General features: G+C 41.9%; 1 protein-coding gene across 1 annotated transcript in view; it reads left to right on the forward strand.

Moving 5' to 3' along the window:
* LOC130211897 (collagen alpha-1(XXV) chain) overlaps positions 1–20,417 on the forward strand; it is a 152,789-nt gene that overhangs the window by 107,121 nt on the left and 25,251 nt on the right. Inside the window, exons 5-13 of the mRNA XM_056442933.1 lie at positions 1,273–1,299; positions 3,163–3,189; positions 9,003–9,074; positions 9,702–9,818; positions 10,965–11,000; positions 15,969–15,995; positions 17,397–17,441; positions 19,374–19,418; positions 19,941–19,967. Of these exons, the coding sequence (XP_056298908.1) occupies positions 1,273–1,299; positions 3,163–3,189; positions 9,003–9,074; positions 9,702–9,818; positions 10,965–11,000; positions 15,969–15,995; positions 17,397–17,441; positions 19,374–19,418; positions 19,941–19,967 (423 nt within the window). The remainder of the gene's footprint in view (positions 1–1,272; positions 1,300–3,162; positions 3,190–9,002; positions 9,075–9,701; positions 9,819–10,964; positions 11,001–15,968; positions 15,996–17,396; positions 17,442–19,373; positions 19,419–19,940; positions 19,968–20,417) is intronic.

Genomic DNA, 20,417 nt, shown 5'->3' on the forward strand with positions numbered 1-20,417 from the left:
TCCGAAGGCACTGAGCAGGCTTCGTCTCACTTCCCCCAGAGCAGTGTGGGAAATTGGCTGAGGAAAACTGCTGGACTACCTCTGGAGCATTTCAGTTCTCGACTGCGCTTTTGTGTGCCAGTGCAGCGTAAGCCGGTCTGTGTGTGCAAATCCTACTGTTCTGGGTCACAGGCGGTTCCTGTGAGTCTTTGGACCAAACACAGGTATTGGACTAATGACATCAATCTCTGGATTACTGTCAGAGGACTTCTCTTTGTGAGTCTGATAGCTTTGGAAGTTAACCACGTTTGTCCGGCGTTAGCCTGACAAGAACCAACCGCAGAGCTTTTACCATAGTTGTCGTGGTGACAGCTGAACAACTTGTTATTTTCACCTGAGGACATATACGTGATATTCTGGTACAAAAGAGCCGAGTGATTGTGGAAGATTCAGTTCTGCTCTTTTCCGACCAACGAACTGAAAAATATATTTCACAGATAGCTTTTCAAGTTAAACTCAGATTCGCAACGACATACATGGCACAGCGGTCAGTTAGGTATTCTGCTGTGCAGACAATGATCGAATGCGGATTTTTTACAATTCTACGTTTTTCCAAAAGTTTGACCTCAAAGGAAGAAAGAGAGCTTTGCATACTGGCTTCGTCCTCCAACTTACATTTCAAAAAAGTGTTTTCAGCACAAGCTCATTAGTCCCCAGCGGGTCGATGCACACCTCATTGTCAAATCCTCTCCTATAGCGATGATCTTTTATAGAGGCCACCCAGGAGTCGCCGCTAGCTGATTGACAGAAGTTGGATGCAAAACCTGCCTCACAAAAACGGCTGTGTGTTCAGGGCACAGTTTTACAATGTGCTTGCCAATACTCGGTTGGAGATTGCTGGATTTGATCATCTAAGTAAACATGGACTTGATTTGAGCTTTTTGCTTGTGGTTTTAATTGTATGTTTGTATAAGCCCTGCCGTCTACAATGCGTAAGGTACCGGTTCCCGGTCTGCGACAGGACATTTTAATCAAATGCTGAAAGGGATGTCAAAAAGTGCACAATGTTACTTTCATCAAAACTGAATTTGTTAATCTTTTCATTTTGCCTTCTCCTTAAGTTCATGTGTGTTGGTTTTTTATATTTTTATAGACGCTGTTGTGTATTGTGCCTTACCACAGGGTGCTATGGCACAAGAGTGATTACAAATAAGTGACATGGATCGTAATTTGTCATTTTCTTCCTTTATGTCTTGCTAAACAGTTTGATAATGATTGCTTTTCTTTTCACAGGGCACTGCGGGTACCAAGGGTGAAAAGGTGAGTAATTATACGATTAGTTTGATGCTTTAACTGGTTTACTATTGCGTGAAGCAGTGGTTCCACATTTTGAGAGAATCAGCTTATCCTTCCAGAGAGTTTGGAAAAATATTGATATTTATATGCACAAAGACTGGAAGCAGGGGGAAACAGTTAGCCGATTTTTTCTAGTCCAAGACAATAACATCATTTTTTGTTTTTGCTCTGCCATCACTTGATTCATAAAGAGTGACATTTTGCATTTGCGGCAATATTTCCCATTCATATCATCCAGAATTTTTATATTCTTCTGTCGTTCACAAATCCACAGCACAGCACATGACTGACTGAAAGCCAGAGTCCAAGTTGGAGCCCTTAAATGCCTCGCTGAGCATTCCTCAATAAAAGAGCAGTGGAGCATGCAAAATAACCACACTGTCTCTTTATACGTCTGCAGGACTCTGGGACAGACACATGTGTGCCCATGGCTTTGCTTTGAAAGAAACCCTGACATCCCCTCATTCACACCAAAGTTGATACAAAATCTCTTTATTCCCTCATAAGGGAAACAAGTGGTTAAAAGTGCATACTTCTAAAAATGCTACTGGGAAAGAGCTGTTCTGTTTCAATGAATAGATTACGTATTTATACAAAAATGCTATGAGGTGAGCAACTACTTGGACTATATAACTCAATATAGGATTCCTGGATTATTCTGCTGTGAAATACAAGACTTAAAATGACGTAGCGTGAGAGTGCTAACCAGAGCTACAGTCAAACACAGAGACACATTTCATAGTTGTCATCTGCATCCAGTCACACTCTCTGGTGCCAGATGATGTTGAGTAATGTAGGGTGCGGGATGATGTTGGTTATTTTCGCTAACCAACATAATAAATCCACAGTGGGATCTCTTGATTGGTGCCCCTCAAGGCATAACATAGAACCCATCAGCATGGCTTATAAAACCATGATTCTCGAGCATCCATTCTGACGATCGCGGATAACCCAGTCCCGCTGATTAGATGCACGTTCTCGTCTCTAATGTGAACCTGCAGTTTAATGCAATGAAAAACAACTGTGTGCATTCCTCCCACCCACGACGAATATAGTGTGTATCAGTGTGGCCATTCATACCGGTTTCCGCCATTAAATCCGGTTTTGGAACGACGGCCCAATGAAAAATTGCAAATATTCCGGGATTTGTTTTATTTGAAGTTGCTACAGCGTTGCATTGAAGTTTGTTTGAGCAAAATTGGCGTCCATGTGTGATAAGTTGCCCGGCTCGTTTTTTAGTGCTGTGTCTAAACTGTAACTCAGCCAACAGGAGAGTGGAGAGCAGATGAGATGCTTGAAGGGTGTTCAGTTATACGATACTCGACGGATTATGGCTGTTGGTCTTCCTTCAGTTGTTTCAAACAAAAGTGTGCTTTTGGTTCGGTTTCACTCTGATGCAATAAACCCACAGTCTTCACCATGCAGGTTGATTTAAAACCAAAAATGTTCTCCTTCACGAACGTGCTCCATCCACAGAGATCCAACCAAGCCAAAGATCTCTGGGGCATAAAATCTGAGCTGGCAATGCAGATTGCCCACACTGAGCCCCTCCTCCACAAACCTCACACCATTTCTCTCTCTCTCTCTCGTATACCCATCATGTCAGACCATGTTGTCATAAGTGGTTTTATTCTCAACCACAGTGAATACTTGAGGGTTCCTGTATTATTTTCGTTATCAACATGTTCTGAGTTATGCCTCGGTGATTTCGGCGTGAGCCTCGGCTTATTATTAGCGTTGTACTTGTGCCGGTGTGTCTGTTCACCGTGTGTTTGACCCTTGCATTTCAAGGAGCCTCTCAAAATGACCTTTTCTTTCCTTCTGCAGGGGGATCAAGGCGACCAGGGACCACGGGTATGCGGTTTACTCTGGCTTCTTGTGATTATCTGATGAATGTGACTGTGTGTGTCTCCCCCAGCAGAATTGTGGGCAAAACTTTTAAGACGCATGAAATTCCTGGGATAGTGTTCTTCCCATCTCGCCAAATACAACAAGCATTTCAGTACCCCTCATTTCTACATCAAGAATGGGCTGTAAGACAAGCAAAATACGCAAAGGCCTCCTCTGTACCTCTTGTTTTCCAATTGAACATGAGCGCAAGCGTCTGTCCATCAGCAAAATATACCTGCTCAATATCAGCTGTAATCAAAAGCCAACTTGCTCTGGCTCGATAATTACTCCTGATTCACTCCGATCCTCGACGTGACACGCTGTATTCAGACCTTTAATCATTTCCAGCTCTGTAGTTTGACATTTCTATAAAGTGCAGCTACTAAATGATGATGATGTGAGTACTTTTCCGTGCTCGACAAACTCTGAAATGAATTACTCCATCTCCAACTAACAGCAAGCGCGCACGTATATTTCTTAAATAATGGTAGACAAATTAGCCCTGCTTGAAAAGCAGACTGCACAGGTTTGTTTAAAGCAGATTGAATTTACAGAGGTCACATGTGCGTATGCACACGTTGTACCTCCTCTGTATCAGCTGTGATCATCAAGAGGAGATGGCACGGAGTCAAAGTCACTTTGAATGCCTGTAATTGATCTGAATAAGCGGGAAATGATCGCATCGAGGTTGGAGCACAAGGAAAAGGGAACACAATAAAACAGAGGTTTGTCTTGTCATCGGAACACCAGCCTTCTCTCAAGTGGATCTGATCCCAATTCTGTGTTGGCGCCCAACCAGACATTAGTAGTTTGCCAATTATCTTTGTCAGCTAACCCCCAGGCCAGTTCTGCACGCCAAAGCACCACAATTCTTGTGATTTGGAAGTCAATCCCAATGACCTTCTTTGCAAGATTCGATTAGTGGTCCCAAAGCGATGCATCTGGAGAACTCCTCAAATGACAGAGGTCACAAATCTCTGTGAACTTTGCTGAGTGGCTTCACACTTTAACACAATCTACGAGTACACAAGCTTTATGATATCATTAGTTCATTTTAATGATATGAAAATGTTTGGATCATCATTAGTTACAAAGACTAAATCACTGCTAGAGCAGATATATGTTTGCTCACTCGCTGAATTGAGTAAACTATTGCTGCTTGGATAGAATTTCTTTGGTTTTGGTCATAATTTGTACCCTTTTAACCTAGGAAATGGAGTCATCTGTCTCTATCAGTCAAGTGATTTACCATTTTGAAACAGCAGTGTGGCTGAAAGAGTTGTAACAGGGACCAGCCAGACCCTATTTGTCTTGTAGAGTAAATACATAAACTGTCCACTTCAAGAAACCATTTCATTAACTTCCAATTACAGCAGAATTGTCCCCTAACAAGTACAAATGAACACACACTCACAGTCACATATGAAGGACTACAGGGGCATGGAAGCAGTCTAGGTCCCCAGCAAATGATATTACCTCCCCAGAATGGGATATTGACTTTGCACATTAGATTAGTAGGTACATTTAGTGGAACAGTATTAGAGAGATTTCCTTAATAAATGAAGGCATAAGGAGACGAGGACTGCCTGACCTTGACTCTATCCCGCTAGAAATTAAGTATTGTGTGCACAGAGGCTATTAAACCCATATGGAGGTTGTAGCGTAGGATCTCATTTACCCAGTATTTTAAGTTTACTAACTCAACAATAAGGGCCCAGCTGGCTAGCCCGTTCCTTCTAAAAAAAAAACACAACAAAGACAAAAACAAAAACACAAAAACACAACAGTAGTTTCAGTTCATTCAGTTTTTTTTTTTATATAGTTCTGTGGGGGGAGGGATAAGGCTGTCCTTCGCTACAAGGTATGTGTAAACAAAAGAGCATGTTAAGAATGTGTCCCCTCCACAGCACAGTTTACCAAATTACATTACATCTAACAAATTCAAAGGACAGAGTACTTGTGTTTGCATGCTTATATCATATGTTTGTCTTTAGGTTAAGTCAAAACCCCGTAGTCTCCGTGGCCGAAGACGTGGCCTCACAGGCACACACTTCCTCTGCCTGTTCCCCCACATGTCAGGGTCAGCCATTTGTCAGCCCTAAAAGTCAAAGGCCACATCCAAACGCCAAAGGTTAAGCAAACAACAAATAATAAATTGGCTAGTTTTGACAAACAAATGTGTGGCCACCTTCGGAGCTCCACTGGTGGGATATTATTTACAGGAGTTACTGACTGTGTGGCACGAGAAAGGTGTGTGGTCTTAGTGTAAGATATGCACAAGCTACAGGTGTCCGGCAAAGGTTGGTCAGGTCCTGGGTCAGCTGGAGGAAACATTCCTGTGATTAAAAGACCTTGTTGGTCCAGTACTTAACTTATCACATTATGGGATTTGACGAATTTGCAATGTTGTTCCAGAAATAAAAAGACTGATTATGGACTGTAATTTCCAGGATTTTACTTTTCATGCGTGAACAAGAAGAGACCTTAAAATGTATTTTATTCGAGCTACATGTGATGAATCACATTGGTGCCAAATCTGAGGCTTTAAATGAATGTACTCTTCCTCTCCTAAATGTATTAAAGCCATCTGTGCTCAGAACTGGTAATCCCCTCCACATATAGTGATTCAGAAAATGCCTCCGCCTGCATTTGGTTGGGATGTTTTCTGTGTTTGGTGTGGTCGCGGAGATGCTGGTTCTGGCCAGTGTCTATTGACGGCTGTTGCTGATTGTCCTCATATCTGGCTTTTTGTTGACTACAGTTGCAGTCATCTTGCTGCAGGCAGATACATAGCAATAGAGCTCCTTACCAAATAACCGACATCCGCTTTCGAGGAGAGAAAAGCAAAACAAATCAATCTGTGAATGGTTAGGATTCTTTGTCAACCGCCTTGTCACTACCATTCTCACACATAGACATCAGCGCAGAGCCAATGCGGGGTGAGCACTGACACACACCTAGTCAGACTTTTATCCACTTTACTCTCATCTTCTAAATGGAAAAAAAGATCAAACTATGTTTTTTGGTCAGATGATCATTTTGTACACACATTTGTCAGTGGGGTTGCTTCTCTTGAGTGTCTGTCAGTATTTGCAATGTATTGAAACCATTGCACAAGCTAAAAGGACACAACCCAGAGAGCCTTCACATACGTCAGCCTGCATCTGCACCACACTGGATTGTCATGCCTGGACTATTTGTATAGTCTCTTTCCCCCTGACCATAATCCAGTTATTGTTTTCCTTTCTTTGTCCTCAAGATGTTTGAGGCTGTAAGTAACTTGGGGAATGTTTGCACTTCAATCCCAGTCACACACACAGCATGGCTATTGTCTCCAGTGTAAGAGTATTGCTCTGCTATGCTGCAGGGCGGAATTAAATCTGCCTGGCTTGAAAGCCATATTCTTAATGAGCCATGCTTTTTGAATTATCTTTGGAAAACTAAGAGTGATGGCACCAAAGCCATGTTTGGATAGGCCAGATTTTATCTTCAACTTGAATATGAAGGGATATTGGTCTCTTACAGGGCATGTTTATGCTGGCGTGCCAGTCTTTGAGAAATACTGTTAATTCTGCTTGGTTATTTATGGTGAAGCAAAACCTGCAGCATAAAGATAAACAAGAGAGTATGAAATCAATGTACAACCATCACGCGAGAATCTTTACATGTTCTTCTGTAGACATAAAAGGTAAAAGCATTCATGCGTTCGTCGTCCACCTTTCTCTTTTTATTCAGTAATGTATAAAACAATAAGGCCTCTGTTGTGTTTTTAGTTTCGGAAAGCTAAGAAAATAAGACAACAACATCCAAACCCTGTAAATGCAGAGTATCACTCTAATAACAGCCCAATAACCCAAAGCTGGACAGCTCTGCCGTGCCTAGTTACGCTTGCTAGGCTTTCATTTTCCAAGTAATGTTCGTAGGAGGGGTTTTCCAAGCGGTCGATTTATGTTTCAGTGGACATTAATACTGCAACATGTCTGTAAAAGATGAATCGATATCAAAGACCTTGACAAGCTTGAACAACAAAATCCATATGTTTAAGTACGGAAAATACACCATTAAAGACTGATTGATGACAGTCAATAAAACTAAACAAAGTGTACATATTTGAGTATAACATTCAAAACCAGCTTTGGCTGACGGTATGTCAGTGTTTCTGGATTCAGATTAAAGTTACCATCCAGCGATTTACATTTGTCTCCTGTTCACAAGAAAAAGTCCTGATGCTTTCTTCTCATGTTCAGTTTTCATGAGTTCACATCTGTCATCACTGTTGTTGACGAGGGAATTGGAAACCATTTGATTGAATTGCCAGTGAACATCCTAATCCCATCATGTTCCCCAAAAATCCCCAGCTCCTAAATTTACCAGCATGATGTATAGTTCAAAGTCCGTTCTCAGATGATCTTCTGGCCAAATGTCTGTATTATTGGAAGAAAACAACGGGAAATGGTTACGTTAGCAGCATGCATTCTGCCTCGACTTGTTTAAATGGTGGATGTTTACAATGAAATGTCATGTTTATGTCTGAATTGAAATGTCTGGTCCTCAAACCAAATAGTGTGACGGTTAAATTTGATGTGAGCAGGTTTCAAGAAAAACCCTTGAATGCATGTTAAAGTGTTTCCCATATTATACCGCCTGTGAGCATATTTAGAAGTAGGATGCATCTTCTTCCTGCTTTAATTGCTGTTGTCCACCCAGTGTTTGAGTGTCATGCGTGTGTTGTGCCATGTTCTGCTGTTTGTCCCTTTAGGGATTGCCTGGTCTCCCTACGCTGGCTGCTTTGCACAGCAATCAGATCCTGACTGTCAAGGTTTGTCGGCGGTGGTGCGTCCTAGCTGCTCAGTCCGACCCCTCCGCGGCACCCACTGAGAGTAAATAAATCACTGTCGGCTGCTTTGTCTCAAAGCCTGATGGGTTAGGCACAAGAAAAAGCCCATTGAATTAATCACAGCCAGTCAATCGTTATCCTCTTCCCCCACTGCCGCGACCAGTCACTCAAGATCTCTGTTCCATGCTTAATGCCAGGTTCCCCTATTTAAAGCAAAGGTGGCTTTTTACAACCAAGAAATATGTAGCTGACTGGAACTAGAAGATGTGGTCTGGCTTGCGTCCATTGATGCTAAAATAAATGGAAGGAACTCCAAGAGGAGTACTTGATGATGAATCAAAGTGGCAAAATGTTTTTTTAAAGCTCATGCCCATGGTTTGCCACAAATCCTTCAATCCACCAATTTGGTATTCTGGATTTAGGATTCTTTCAGCAACGGATGAGCCACTTAATGCCAATGCACACCAGCGGAACTCTGCATGCATTGAAAGCAACAAGGTGGGAAATCGACCTCAACGCAGAAGGTCAACCACGCTGGTGTCAGAGTGTGCCGCTGCCGGGGTCTGACTGAGCAGCAGGCGCAATGAAGATGATGACAGCGCTTTCACAGAGCAGGAGGAATTCCCATTTTTCCGGGGTCTGCGCGCCCACTGTGGCGACCTCACACCCCTGAGGTGGTAATTACGGGTCCTGGCTCCAAGAAAAAAAGCCCAGACTTCCGAAGCAAACCACCTCTGTGCTGGAAAAGTGTGGATTTCTCCCTCCATGTATAAAGGCGCTGAACTGGGTTCATGAACAAAGACCTTGCTAACAAAATCTGTTTCTTTTTGCATTTGCCTTCCTCCTCTTCCTCCTCCTCCTGCTTCTTCTGGGACCTCATCCTTCTTCGACCTTCTCTCACCTCTGACCTACGACTTCTTGACCTCACACACCTGCTCAGATGGTCTTCCCTAAGATCAATCATGGCTTTCTTTCCGCTGACCAGCAGCTCATAAAGCGACGGCTCATTAAGGTAGTGGCTGTGTCCTCTCTCTTGTCTCTCTGTCGTGCCAAGTCTCACTGAATCACGTTTCTCTGGGCATTCTGCAGTTTGCATGCAAGCCTTCTGAAAGATCTGTCATAAGTACTCTTTCAATCTATTGCTAAAGGGAAATATGGAAATCTGTTTATATAAATCTAGGTTTCATTAAGGTCAAATGAATTACTGTGCTGGCATTACTTCAAGCACTTTTCTTCCAAGTTGGATTGTTGAAGGTTTTCTTAGAGGTTTTTTTATAATCCAGTAGAATAATGGAACACATGTTATCAGTGTATTCACCCTGATCGTTGTAGCTCCACAATTTTTCTTTGGTGCCAAATGCACAAATCTTATTAAATTAATTTGGTCTATCTTGGAATGCTTTGATTTTAGGGAATTACTGTTCTAGCTATAAATCATATTGATCTTGTCTGCTAGTTTGAGCCTAGAATGCAAACTCTCCTCCATGTTATGAATGGAGGCAGCCCATAGCCACCCACGGGATTATTCTGCAACTCTCTTTTCATTATCATTTAACTGCGGTGGCTCCAGTCTCAGTGGATCCAACAATATCACAGAACATTGATGTTTAAATGTTTTTTTTTTTCATTTGCCGCACAGGGAGATCAAGGGCAAGCTGGATCACCTGGGCCACCCGGACCACCGGGACCTCCTGGGCCGAGGGGGCCTCCAGGGGACACGGGGAAAGATGGACCCAGAGGTGTACCCGGTCTGGCAGTGAGTATTGATATTTGTACCTGACTAAGAGGAAATTTGGATAAACTGAACAAATATTTGCAGCCAGTGTGTTATGAAAATGGCATCGGATCAGTAAAATTCTGGGGCCTCTTTTTCCTCTAAAAAATCCTGCATTGTTTCCAAGAGTAAAACAACTTCAGCTCTTTATGTACTCTTGTTCAATTTGACTGGGAGGGTTTAATCCCATGACAAGCGTTCTTATGACGACGAGACCAACTACATTGGCGTTCATTGCCCTGATGTGTTAAGCTAACCATGAATATGCTCCCAAGAGAGTGCCTCACTGTATGGATTTATGTTTATTTGGTTGTTTTTCATTATAACGTAATATTTTCCATGTCTTTAAGCCTATCACTGGCATCACACTAATGTATGTGATCTCGCCCTGAGTGAAAAAAGAATCAGAAAAGCCTGTCAATTATGTTCCGCCATAAAACCGTCTGAGTACTCCAGCTGATCTTTATTGTCTTGGCAAAGTTCGCAGCGGGAGTGCAAAAATATTAAGTGTTGTTTATTTGATTCTTTCCAAGCTTTTGATGATTATTGTTTTCAGTTCTTCCAGTTGCATAGTTGTTGTTTTTTTCCAAGAAATTTGAATTCTCCCATGATTTATTTCTCCTACTGTGAGTGCCATAGACGGAGGGGAGCAAAAATTGCCCAGTAAACGTCACAAAGTTCAAAAAAGAAAAAAGAAGAAAAAAAAAGAATAATGTTCAAGCGTGGCTTTGGCATATAAATCTGGCCGTGGCAGATGTCTCTTTTCAAAAAGTCACATCCAAGAGCCGGGCCTTAACCGAAAGCAGAGACCAGAACCCGGTAGTTGGACAGATACAGTGAATGCTACAGGTGTCACAGCATGATGAAATGCCTCAGAGCCAAGACGCTATAGGAGAGGAACAATGCTGAGCTCTATTTGGCAACATGGCCCCGTTGCACCGTAGCGGCTGTTAAAACACACACAGAAATGGGGAACTCAACTATATTGTGGAAAATGCAGTATCTTTTCACCATAATATTTGACTTGGTTCAGTCAGAATGCTGTTTATGGTCTTTTTCATTCGCAACTTCCCAAGGAAGACTTGGCCCACTGCTCCTCCATTAACAGGCTGTTTTGTATTTATATAGGGTGATCCGGGGCAGATTGGAGATACAGGACTCATGGTAAGCCCAACCATATTCCTTTTTGTGTTATTTGTATGCTTCAGCTTTTGTCCGGATGAAACAAACAAGATGTGTGGTAATTAGAGCGCTTTAAAGATGCTGGGAAGCAGATTGTGTTACATTGGGACAGAGCCAGGCGCGCTGTTTACCTCTGTTTCCAGTCTTTATGCTAAGCTAAGCTAACAGCCTGTTGGACAGAGCTCAACTTGAACCATACAGACTTGTTTTCCTTTTTTTATGACGGATATTACTCTCTAAGTAGCTCATGTCATGTGGAGGCAGGTTGCTTTGACTTTTTCATTCAAACCTATTTGTCTGCTGTGGTATTGGTCTTCACTGACTGCCTTTGTTACACTGACAAATTGGTAAAACTATGTATTGTCATTTATTGTATTTTTAGCGAAAAACACACTATTTATTTGGATTTTGCAGTTAAATGGAGTTTATTGATTTGTAAATGTTGTTTTTTAATACAAAGCAAATTTTTTTATATGTGCATTCCATTTACGAGATATTCATAAGGTTTTTGGGTAATATGGTGAATAATTAAAGACACATTTGGTGCAAAAGCGTTTGTTTTCTCCAAGAACAACTCCTTATACAGTAGGGACACGCTCTTCCAGTTAACAGCAATTGGATACCACTTGTGGTGTTCAACAAATAAAGCATTTGATTAAAGTTCCCTCGTAAAAGCTACGGCAAATAGGTCAAGCCAAATTCCAGAGAAAGCTACGACGGAAAACGTGACACGAGAAGAGTCTTGGTGAAAATTTTTTTTCACAACTGCAGGAGAGAGTAAGTAAAGCTGACAGAGGAGGTGTTATCACACGCTTTCATCTCTGATTACATCTGTGACCCTTTCCAAGGTGTGGGAAAAGTAGGTGGACTGGAAATAAATGGACAGAGAAAAAGAAGGATGGTGAGGCTTAAAGTGACTAGAAAGACGCATTAACTGGAGAGTGAGAGTTTAAAGCTGAAAATGCTAATAATGTCACTCTCTGCTTTTATGTTGCTGCCATTTTTAGCTTTTGTTGGCTTTAATGATACGTTTTACCCGTTATCCCCCCTTGTGCTCATCGCTGTGGAAGCAGCGTGTTTTTTTAAGGGTCAAATTAGAAAGTCAAATTTGCATCAGATTTCACACATACTTCTCCAGTGCTTTTACAACCTCTCATGCCAGCAGCTGGAGTATTTCTCCCAAAAATGAATGCTGAATCCCATTAAAAAAGAGCTGAGAGGCCTCGCGCAGAGCTTTGAATAGAAAATGTGCGCCGCTCTCTGTATTCCTTGAAATAAAGCATAACATTTTAGGAGTATACAGCATGACACTGATGCACTTTTAACGAGGAGCAATGCCATCATTTAGGAATCATTCCCCCGTAAAGCAGCGTGAGATCAGCACGTCTCAGAGGTTGTAAAGAGATGTGATGTGACATGGCCGCTCTAACACGGTGGAGTTTCCTAGCTTCTGTTTCCAGCCAGCAGCAGTTTGTTTTGCTATGATAAGACAATGGATAAGAGAGAGACGTTTCTGTAAATGATAATGTGGGTTGTTAAACCTCTGGAGAAGGAATAAAAAGAGAATTCTCCATCCGGACACAAAGATCCACTTCGCACCCTTGATCGGCCTTTGGAAATCCATATGAATTCGATGTGCATAAGCAACGAGACTGATGGGCTCCAGTTTGTACGGCGAGCTTAAAGGATCATCTTTGATCGGCCCTTTTAGATCAGAAGTCAACTGGAGGTAGGGATTTTGAAGTCGGTCTTTTCCCAACCGTTTCTTCTTTTATGGTGCTCAAGGAGCTAGCGCCCACTTGACACGGCGCAGTGTTTTTGATGTATATGCTATTGTTAAAGAGGCCGAAGTATATACCAGAGTTTTCCAGCAGCCTTCCAGAACATATGGTGCTGGTTAGAAGGATTAAGCCGTTGTGGAGCGAGGGGGAGGGGCGAGGTGGGAAGAAGAAGGAAATATTTTCAGGACTAAATTCAAAACCATCAGTGCCATAAGGTCTCTCTGGGGTAAATTAAGAGGGTCTTCATCTCTATAAAAGTGGCTTGCAGCCTTGCACACAATTTTCATATGGGACTTGATTTTGCTTCAAAAAGACTCTAAAAGAAAAGTCTCCCCTGTCTACATTTTGGTGTAATTTCTTTATTTTGCTGACCCACCTATACGTCCCTTTCATTCCGTGGATGTAGGGAGGGAGGGATTTAATAGACTTTATATGCCAGTATAATGAAGGCATACCTATAATATGTTGGTGTCCTTGACTAAGTTTCTTTTTAATGTGAAGCCAAACATGAGGAGGAAAGATGTGAGTAAAGGGTTTCGGACATACTCTGTGGACTCAAAGAATCGTGTGGCAAATGTTGACATCAATGCGCAAAAAGTATTTTTGTCTGGTAAAAAAATCAGTTTTTTTCTTTTTACAACTGAGCTATAACACTCTCATATAGATACATATTTTCTACTAAAACCTCCTTCCATTCTTTCGTCAGTTTTTCCAAATTGATTGATTTTCTCTATTTCTTTGGTCTCCAGAGCAAACGATTCATCCAGAGTGCCAAGTTTGTGACCCTGGTGGAAAATACTCAATCCTAACAATATTGAATATCTAGTTTAGTATTTAGTCTAAAATATATCAGAATCAGCTTTAAAAAAGAATGATTTTATTCAGAGCCCCAGATGGATTACTTAGAGGCCTTAATGGCAACTGCAACCGATAAAGGTGACCATACTACAGTAGTCAACGCTGTCATTTTGGATAAAATAGACACACACTCCACTGGAAACTGGAAATCAATGAGAAACAAGGAGATACACTGCATTTTAGAAATACTTCTTAGTTAACATTTGGGTTGATTGGGTGGTCCATGAGTGACATAGTCTTGCGATATAGCTGGTGCTTTGTTTACAGCAGTAGTAAAAACAGTGTGATTGAAAGGTCTTACGAAATGAAAAGTCATGTACACAGTTTAAATAAAGCACACATGTCGGAAATCTTTACAGTGATGGCCCCAATGTTTTGCTACTTCTAAAAAGCTGAAGGTTCCTTAAATTAATGTAAATAGCCGTGCTGTATTGCAAAGCTTTTTCAATGACCTTCTAAGTTAAACAGAGGCTTTGGACAGAAAGCTCCAACATGAAGCTCGTCTGGGCTTTGATCAGCCAACATAGTTTCCCTGTGAATGCTGAGCGAGAAATGCACACTCTGGTAGTTCTTCAAGTGGCTGAGGGTTCAACTGCAGCCCGAGTGTGGGAAGGGACCCGCCAAATGCTTCATTGTTTGTCATTTCCGAGTCGTGAATGAAAGCCCCGAACATTCGGCGCTTTGTATTTGCGCTCGGCTGCTCGACTTCAATAGACGTCCTGTTGATATTTCCCATTTGCAGATTTTTTTCTTCTTCTTGTATGCATATTAAATGAGGCAGCTGAGGTGCTGTATGCTGAGCATGTGCTATCATGATGAGTACTTTTTGTTGAAAAAAATTCTCCTTTCAAATGAAAACGTTTGGATTATTTTCCATTTTAATTTTCTAGGACCCAACGTTGAGCACTAAAGTGCCAGGACCAAGACTTCCTCAAGGGCCCTTGACTTTGTGAACAATCTCCTTTTCAGCCAGTAGCTCCTGAGTGCTCTCAGATGTAGCCAAGCTAATTAGCGCTCAGGCGAGTGGCACATGCTCTCACATACCTAGGGGGTCATAAAGATGTTTACCAAACCCTGCTGTGGATAGCCAACAAAGACTTTTAAAGGCAAGCGGGAGGAAAACCTTTTTCTTGGTCGGCTAGGAGAATGAAAGTTGTTCATTGAGGGTTTTTTGTTATAAGATGGAATTCACTATAAATGAACTGTAACTGTGTGGGCCATTTCTGTAAATGTGAGAATGGGAAATGGAAATTGCGAATGGGAAAGTCTAGAGCTTCAGTTACTTGGTTGATCGCCTTGTTTCATCAACAAAAACAAAACAAACTGTTTACTATCAGAAAAAGCATCTGTTGGTTCTTCGGCTGCAGGGCAACCGACACGTCTTCTTCGAACAAGGTGCAGTCAAACTTTTAGACCCGAATGTGTCCTTGTTGACCACTTTCAAATACAGGTACGCAAACCTTTTACACTCATCAGGGGACCAAATCTGAGGTCATTCCAATTAAACTGCATCAACGTGATTCAAGTGAGGAAAATCTGGGGTATAAGTTCTGCTCGGCCTTGACTCAACTGAGAGTGATGAGCCAAATAACACCGTTGGCTGTAGATCCTGATGACACTCACGTTGGCCAACATGAGTGTCATAACAGTCAGGCGCAACGGTGTTGATGAACTGCCGCCGTACTGCAATAGTTCTGAGACTTGTGAAGCCAAAATGGAAGTAAACTAACTTTCAGCTTGGTTTCTCATTCAGGTCATACAGCAGTCCAGGTTCTGGTGGAGGAGGCGGAGGGTTTTATCTCCAGTTTTACTGGGGTGAACAGCAGGTTGGAAATAGAAACCGTCCTCCCGGACTCATCTATCGTCGAGTTAAATCTCAGTTAGCGATGTTGGGGGGCCTTCCCCCAGTTAGGTGATGATTCTCTCTGTGTGTGGGACTGCAGGCTGAGAGTGTGGAGCAGCCAGACTCACTAACATTAATAAAGATAGAGATCAACAAGAAAGATGAAACCGTACGAGATTGTGTTTTTCATGGACTCATTGGAGATTCATGCTTATATTAAAGCTCAATGAAAAGAAGGCACAGGGGGATTTTCAGTCTTTGTCGGAAAGTAAAACAAGGGATCGATTGTGATTCGGTTCAGCCCGAAGGGTGTGTGCTCACTGTGTGGAACCCGACCAGAAGCCGTGCCAGTCTCTCTGCTGCGACCGTGTTGGCTGTGGAAATCGTATTATTTTTGACATGGACCCTTTTTTTTGTTCCGTTTCTCCTCAACTCTCTTGCTCTCTTTGTCTCGCTTCTCTTTTATAGGGACCTGAAGGGCCAGAAGGGGTGAAAGTAAGTCAAGAGAAAATCATTTCTTGTTTACATTTTTTACTTTTCTTTTCATTTAAATAAAATAAGACGACCTGATTTAGAAGAGATTAAAAGGTGGAAATTTGAACATAAATCCAAGCAGGATTTCTGCAGCAGTAGAATAATGTTTTGGATTTGATAGTAACTGCACAACTGGCTGTGAAAACACGCGCTTTTCTCCACGTTTACCTGGAGATTAGCGATGCAGGGCCATAGTTGGGGCAAGTAAATGAACAAGAGGAGCGTTAAGGCTCGAACAACACGAGGAGGGAGACAGAGAACAGAGAACCTGGAGCTAAGCGCTGCGATACAGGCCCCGGGTCCCCGGCGGCGCTGATGTGGGGAACAGATGTAAGCCATATCCAGCCATCAGGTAGCTGCCAGTGTTTGTTCAGTGTAACCCAATCGGACACTTCCTGTCTGCGCTGTCATCTGTCGGCAACGTCTCCCGTCGGCGGAGGAGGGGGTGTGTGGAGGGGTCAACGATGACACACCGCCGTGTTAATGACTCATAAGCCAGGCCCAGAGGCGACTCGGCCCGATCTGCTGCCGGTGCAGCGCTGCGTTTAGCAGAGGGGCCGTGTCGACAGTTATTCAAGGGGAATCACCTCGCTGATTGATTTGGTGTCACGTGATAAAAAGTAGAGTGTGAATCATATATTTGAACTTATACATTTAGTAATAGGAACATAATGTATTTTCTTTCTCTTTATGTGATCCATTCTCCTTCATCCCATGTTGTGTTTTTTTTATATCCAGTATAACGGATTACTTAAAGAAAATACTTTTTCATTACGTCTCCGCTCCATTGTTTCACTCCTCTTTGAGATATGTATAAATGTGACCACGGTAACAGTTATTCATTTTTATGACGAAGAGGCACAAATAGCCAACAAAAGCAAACCGCAATGCAAGGGAGCAGGAGTTCATTAAAGCATGCTCGGTACAACCTCGAAGTCTAAATCATCTGCTTTAACTAAGTCAAAGGAACACATGCGAACAGAAGAGCTAGTATATATAAAACGTGGACTCCCTTTCTCTTCTCTCACACCAGAGTCATGCCTGTGACAACCATAACAGAGCAGATTTTAAAATATTTATTCTGGCCAGGTTTTACTCAGGTTAGCACACACGGAAGTGGGGTTGGAAACAATAAACCGGTCTGCTTTTAACCCGACTTCTGTGCGTGTCAACATGTTATGGTATAGTGGTATCGTTTAGTTTGTGACTATTCTTTAAACAGCAAAAGTTCATTGTCATTTGTCTATTGTAAATGTTTGATAACCATCTCTTTGCAATGTTCATTTTCTATGCAAGCAACATACAGTGTGATTTTTTAATGCAATGAAACACCTAAAGGCCCCTGTGTGTGTTATTTCTCAGGGTTTCCTCGGGCCTCCTGGCAACCCAGGTGTTAATGGACTGAAGGTGAGACTTCATATAAAGATAAATTCAAATAATACAGTTGATGATTGTTGCACACATTTCTATACTAGACGTTTAGATTAGTTTTCTGAATCCAAATTCAGAATCAAGCAAGAGGATTTGCAGGCGAAGCGTGATGTCATTTAAAAAAAATATTATCAATAAAGGTTTTTAAGAAGAGGTTAGCTGTCTTGGTCAGATGGATATTTTTATGGGAGATAGAACAGCCCCACAAAATGGAGCCTGAACACAGTTTAACGCTTCCCTCATAAAATAATACACATAAAAAGTTCAAAAGGCGAACTTTCCTCCACACCTGAAAGTATTTTAGGTTCAAAAGACTGACTTTAATGTACTTAGAGTTTTTCATCAGTCCTTTTGGCCATGTGTTGCACTTTTCATATTAAAGCAGTTCTGCCATGCATTCTCACAATTTCAAACCGCTATCCTATTTGGGAGAAATCCCCGTGGGCTGCATCCTCGAGTCTCAACCACAGAGTGCGGTCGCCTGTGACTCTGCTCACACTCATTCCTGCATTTCATTCTCAAACCGAATAAGGAAGACACATTGCAGGTGTTTTATAATGGCGAAAGGATGTTTATTCCAGAGCAAACAAAAGTGGAGAAGACATGACATGAGAGGCGCCATCTTCTTAATCTCAAGCATGCATTTATAAAGAGATGTGCGCAGAGGCACGCATGGCTGTAATAGAAACCAGAGTGGAAGCCACACTGAATACGGAGACGGCGAAAGCTGAAGGCATAATTCCACACTTGTGTAAGGAGTCTGGTTTGCCAGCATGAAATAGAACGCCGGTACTGTGCAATGCAGTTATAAAAGAGAATCTGTTATGGTATGTAACCGTCGCTCATGCAGAAAGTTGAAGTCTCAAGCAGAAACGGCTGCTCTGCCAGCAGTGGCAGGTTGACTGGCAGACATCGTATAGATCCGACATAGATATCCACCGAGAGGGGATGATTACTAAGGCAAACCTTATCAGCGCCGGTTTATGGCTTTTTAATCAGACTCCATCATCAATATGCCGATATATCATCACCATTATGTCAATGGATCCCACATGTGGCCTGATAGATAGTACATGATTCCAGTATTTATGAAGAGTTTCACCACGAGTGTGTAGCTGAGGGAATACTCCCTACACACAGATAATACACAATAATTCATGAAAACAAGAATATTAAAACAATAAGGCAGAAAGAAATACAAATAAACACAGTTTGTGAGCAAAACATGTCATAAAAGTGCATTCAATCATCCAGTTTTCCCAACAATATGGCGAGTATTAAGCAGCCGATTGACATGTATTTTTATTTAAATGACAGATTCTCCATTCTGGCTACAATAACCAGCGTCATTCAGTTACAGTTGTCTCTCTTGTTTGAGAAATAGCTGCTACTCTTCCGAAAGGCTAATGATGTGGTAGATTTGCAAAGGTCGCAAGGTTAATTGTTTTTGGCAACAGATGGACCGAGGTTCTCGGTGACATGCGCGGCAAACTGCCATTAATCAGATGGACTTGGCTTTCTTCTTCTGCTCATGTTCAGAACTAGACCAGAGATAATTAAGCTTTTAATCAGCCTGTTTATCCTCTCTACTTTCAGATTTAGTTTGCGGCTTTTTCAGTTAAGACTTTGAGAATTGCAATAAATGTATTCAGCTGTAGCTGTCAAGCACTATGTGGAGAGTCTATTCCTTACAATGTACTGCAGTAATATACACTATATATCATATTGCTCAACTGGCCTACAAATGCACGACACCTGTCCTGTGACGACACACGTGGTAAAGTTAAAGGTAATCTCTGTATAACGAACAAAATGTGAAGCTTTTTGCATCCCCTGACTTTAAATCAGAGTTCACGCTGCTGATACCGCACACTAAGTACCACTGTGTGCATGTTATGCTGTCCATAGGGCGATGTTGGCATCCCAGGATTGGACGGTGTCCCCGGAGTTAAGGTCAGCTCGTATTCTTGTAAATTCACAATAATCTTTTATTCTTCTTTTTCAGTTTGGATTAACAAATGTCATCCTTGTCCTCCATCTCTTTTTCTGCATTATAATGAGATTATTTTCTTTTCTTCTTATTTAGAAAACATAGATTATACAAAAATGTCATCTTTGTTAGATCATGTTCACACGATCTGTATTTGGCAATATATACGAAGACAATATTTATGTACGGAATAAAATGTGATAACGGCACCTACATGTAGGTTTTGATTCATTTAAATTGTAGGTAGGATTCTGGCCTGTTGATATAGAAGAATTTCAGGAATGTGCAAGTTTTAAAAATTCTACACGACTGATACTCAGGGGGGTCTGTCTGGGGGGGAAATCAGCCATAACGCAGGATCATTTCCTTAATCCATCATGAATTTAACCCCAGATACGATCCTGAGTGGCTGCCGTCATTCTCCAACTGAACATAACTCCCCCTGAGCGTCCTCGGGTTTCATACTCTGCTTTCTCTCCCAACAGGGTGAAATGGGAGAGGCAGGTGAAAAGGTAAAGTGCTAATTCAGATCACCAAATATTATTGTTGGCATTATCGTTGGCACGGATATCCCGGCATGCGTAAGGGCATCCCTCATGTTTATTACACACAACTCCACTTCGTTTTTTTTTCTTCAAAGTTGACACTCATCTGAGATTTGGCCACCAGTGAATCAATAATTCACAAAATAGAACCCAATTTCTCCAACTCCAGGCCTCGGAGAAGACCAAAAAACCCACACAATAGCCTTATTCTCTCCATTCCCTAATTGTAATAGCGCCATTATTTGCTGTTGTTGGACAGCAGCTGTTGGGGAGTGGGGGGGGGGGGGGTGATTGAACACTGACCGCATCAATAGTAGAACAAGATGGGGAGGGAGGTAATGATTCACTGTTCTTCATCGACCACAAAACTGCCTTTCGGGCTCTTGCTCTCAGTTGTTGAGTTTTTCCTCAAAGCAG

Source organism: Pseudoliparis swirei, chromosome 21 (genome assembly GCF_029220125.1).
Source record: "Pseudoliparis swirei isolate HS2019 ecotype Mariana Trench chromosome 21, NWPU_hadal_v1, whole genome shotgun sequence".
Classification (NCBI taxonomy): Eukaryota; Metazoa; Chordata; class Actinopteri; order Perciformes; family Liparidae; genus Pseudoliparis; species Pseudoliparis swirei.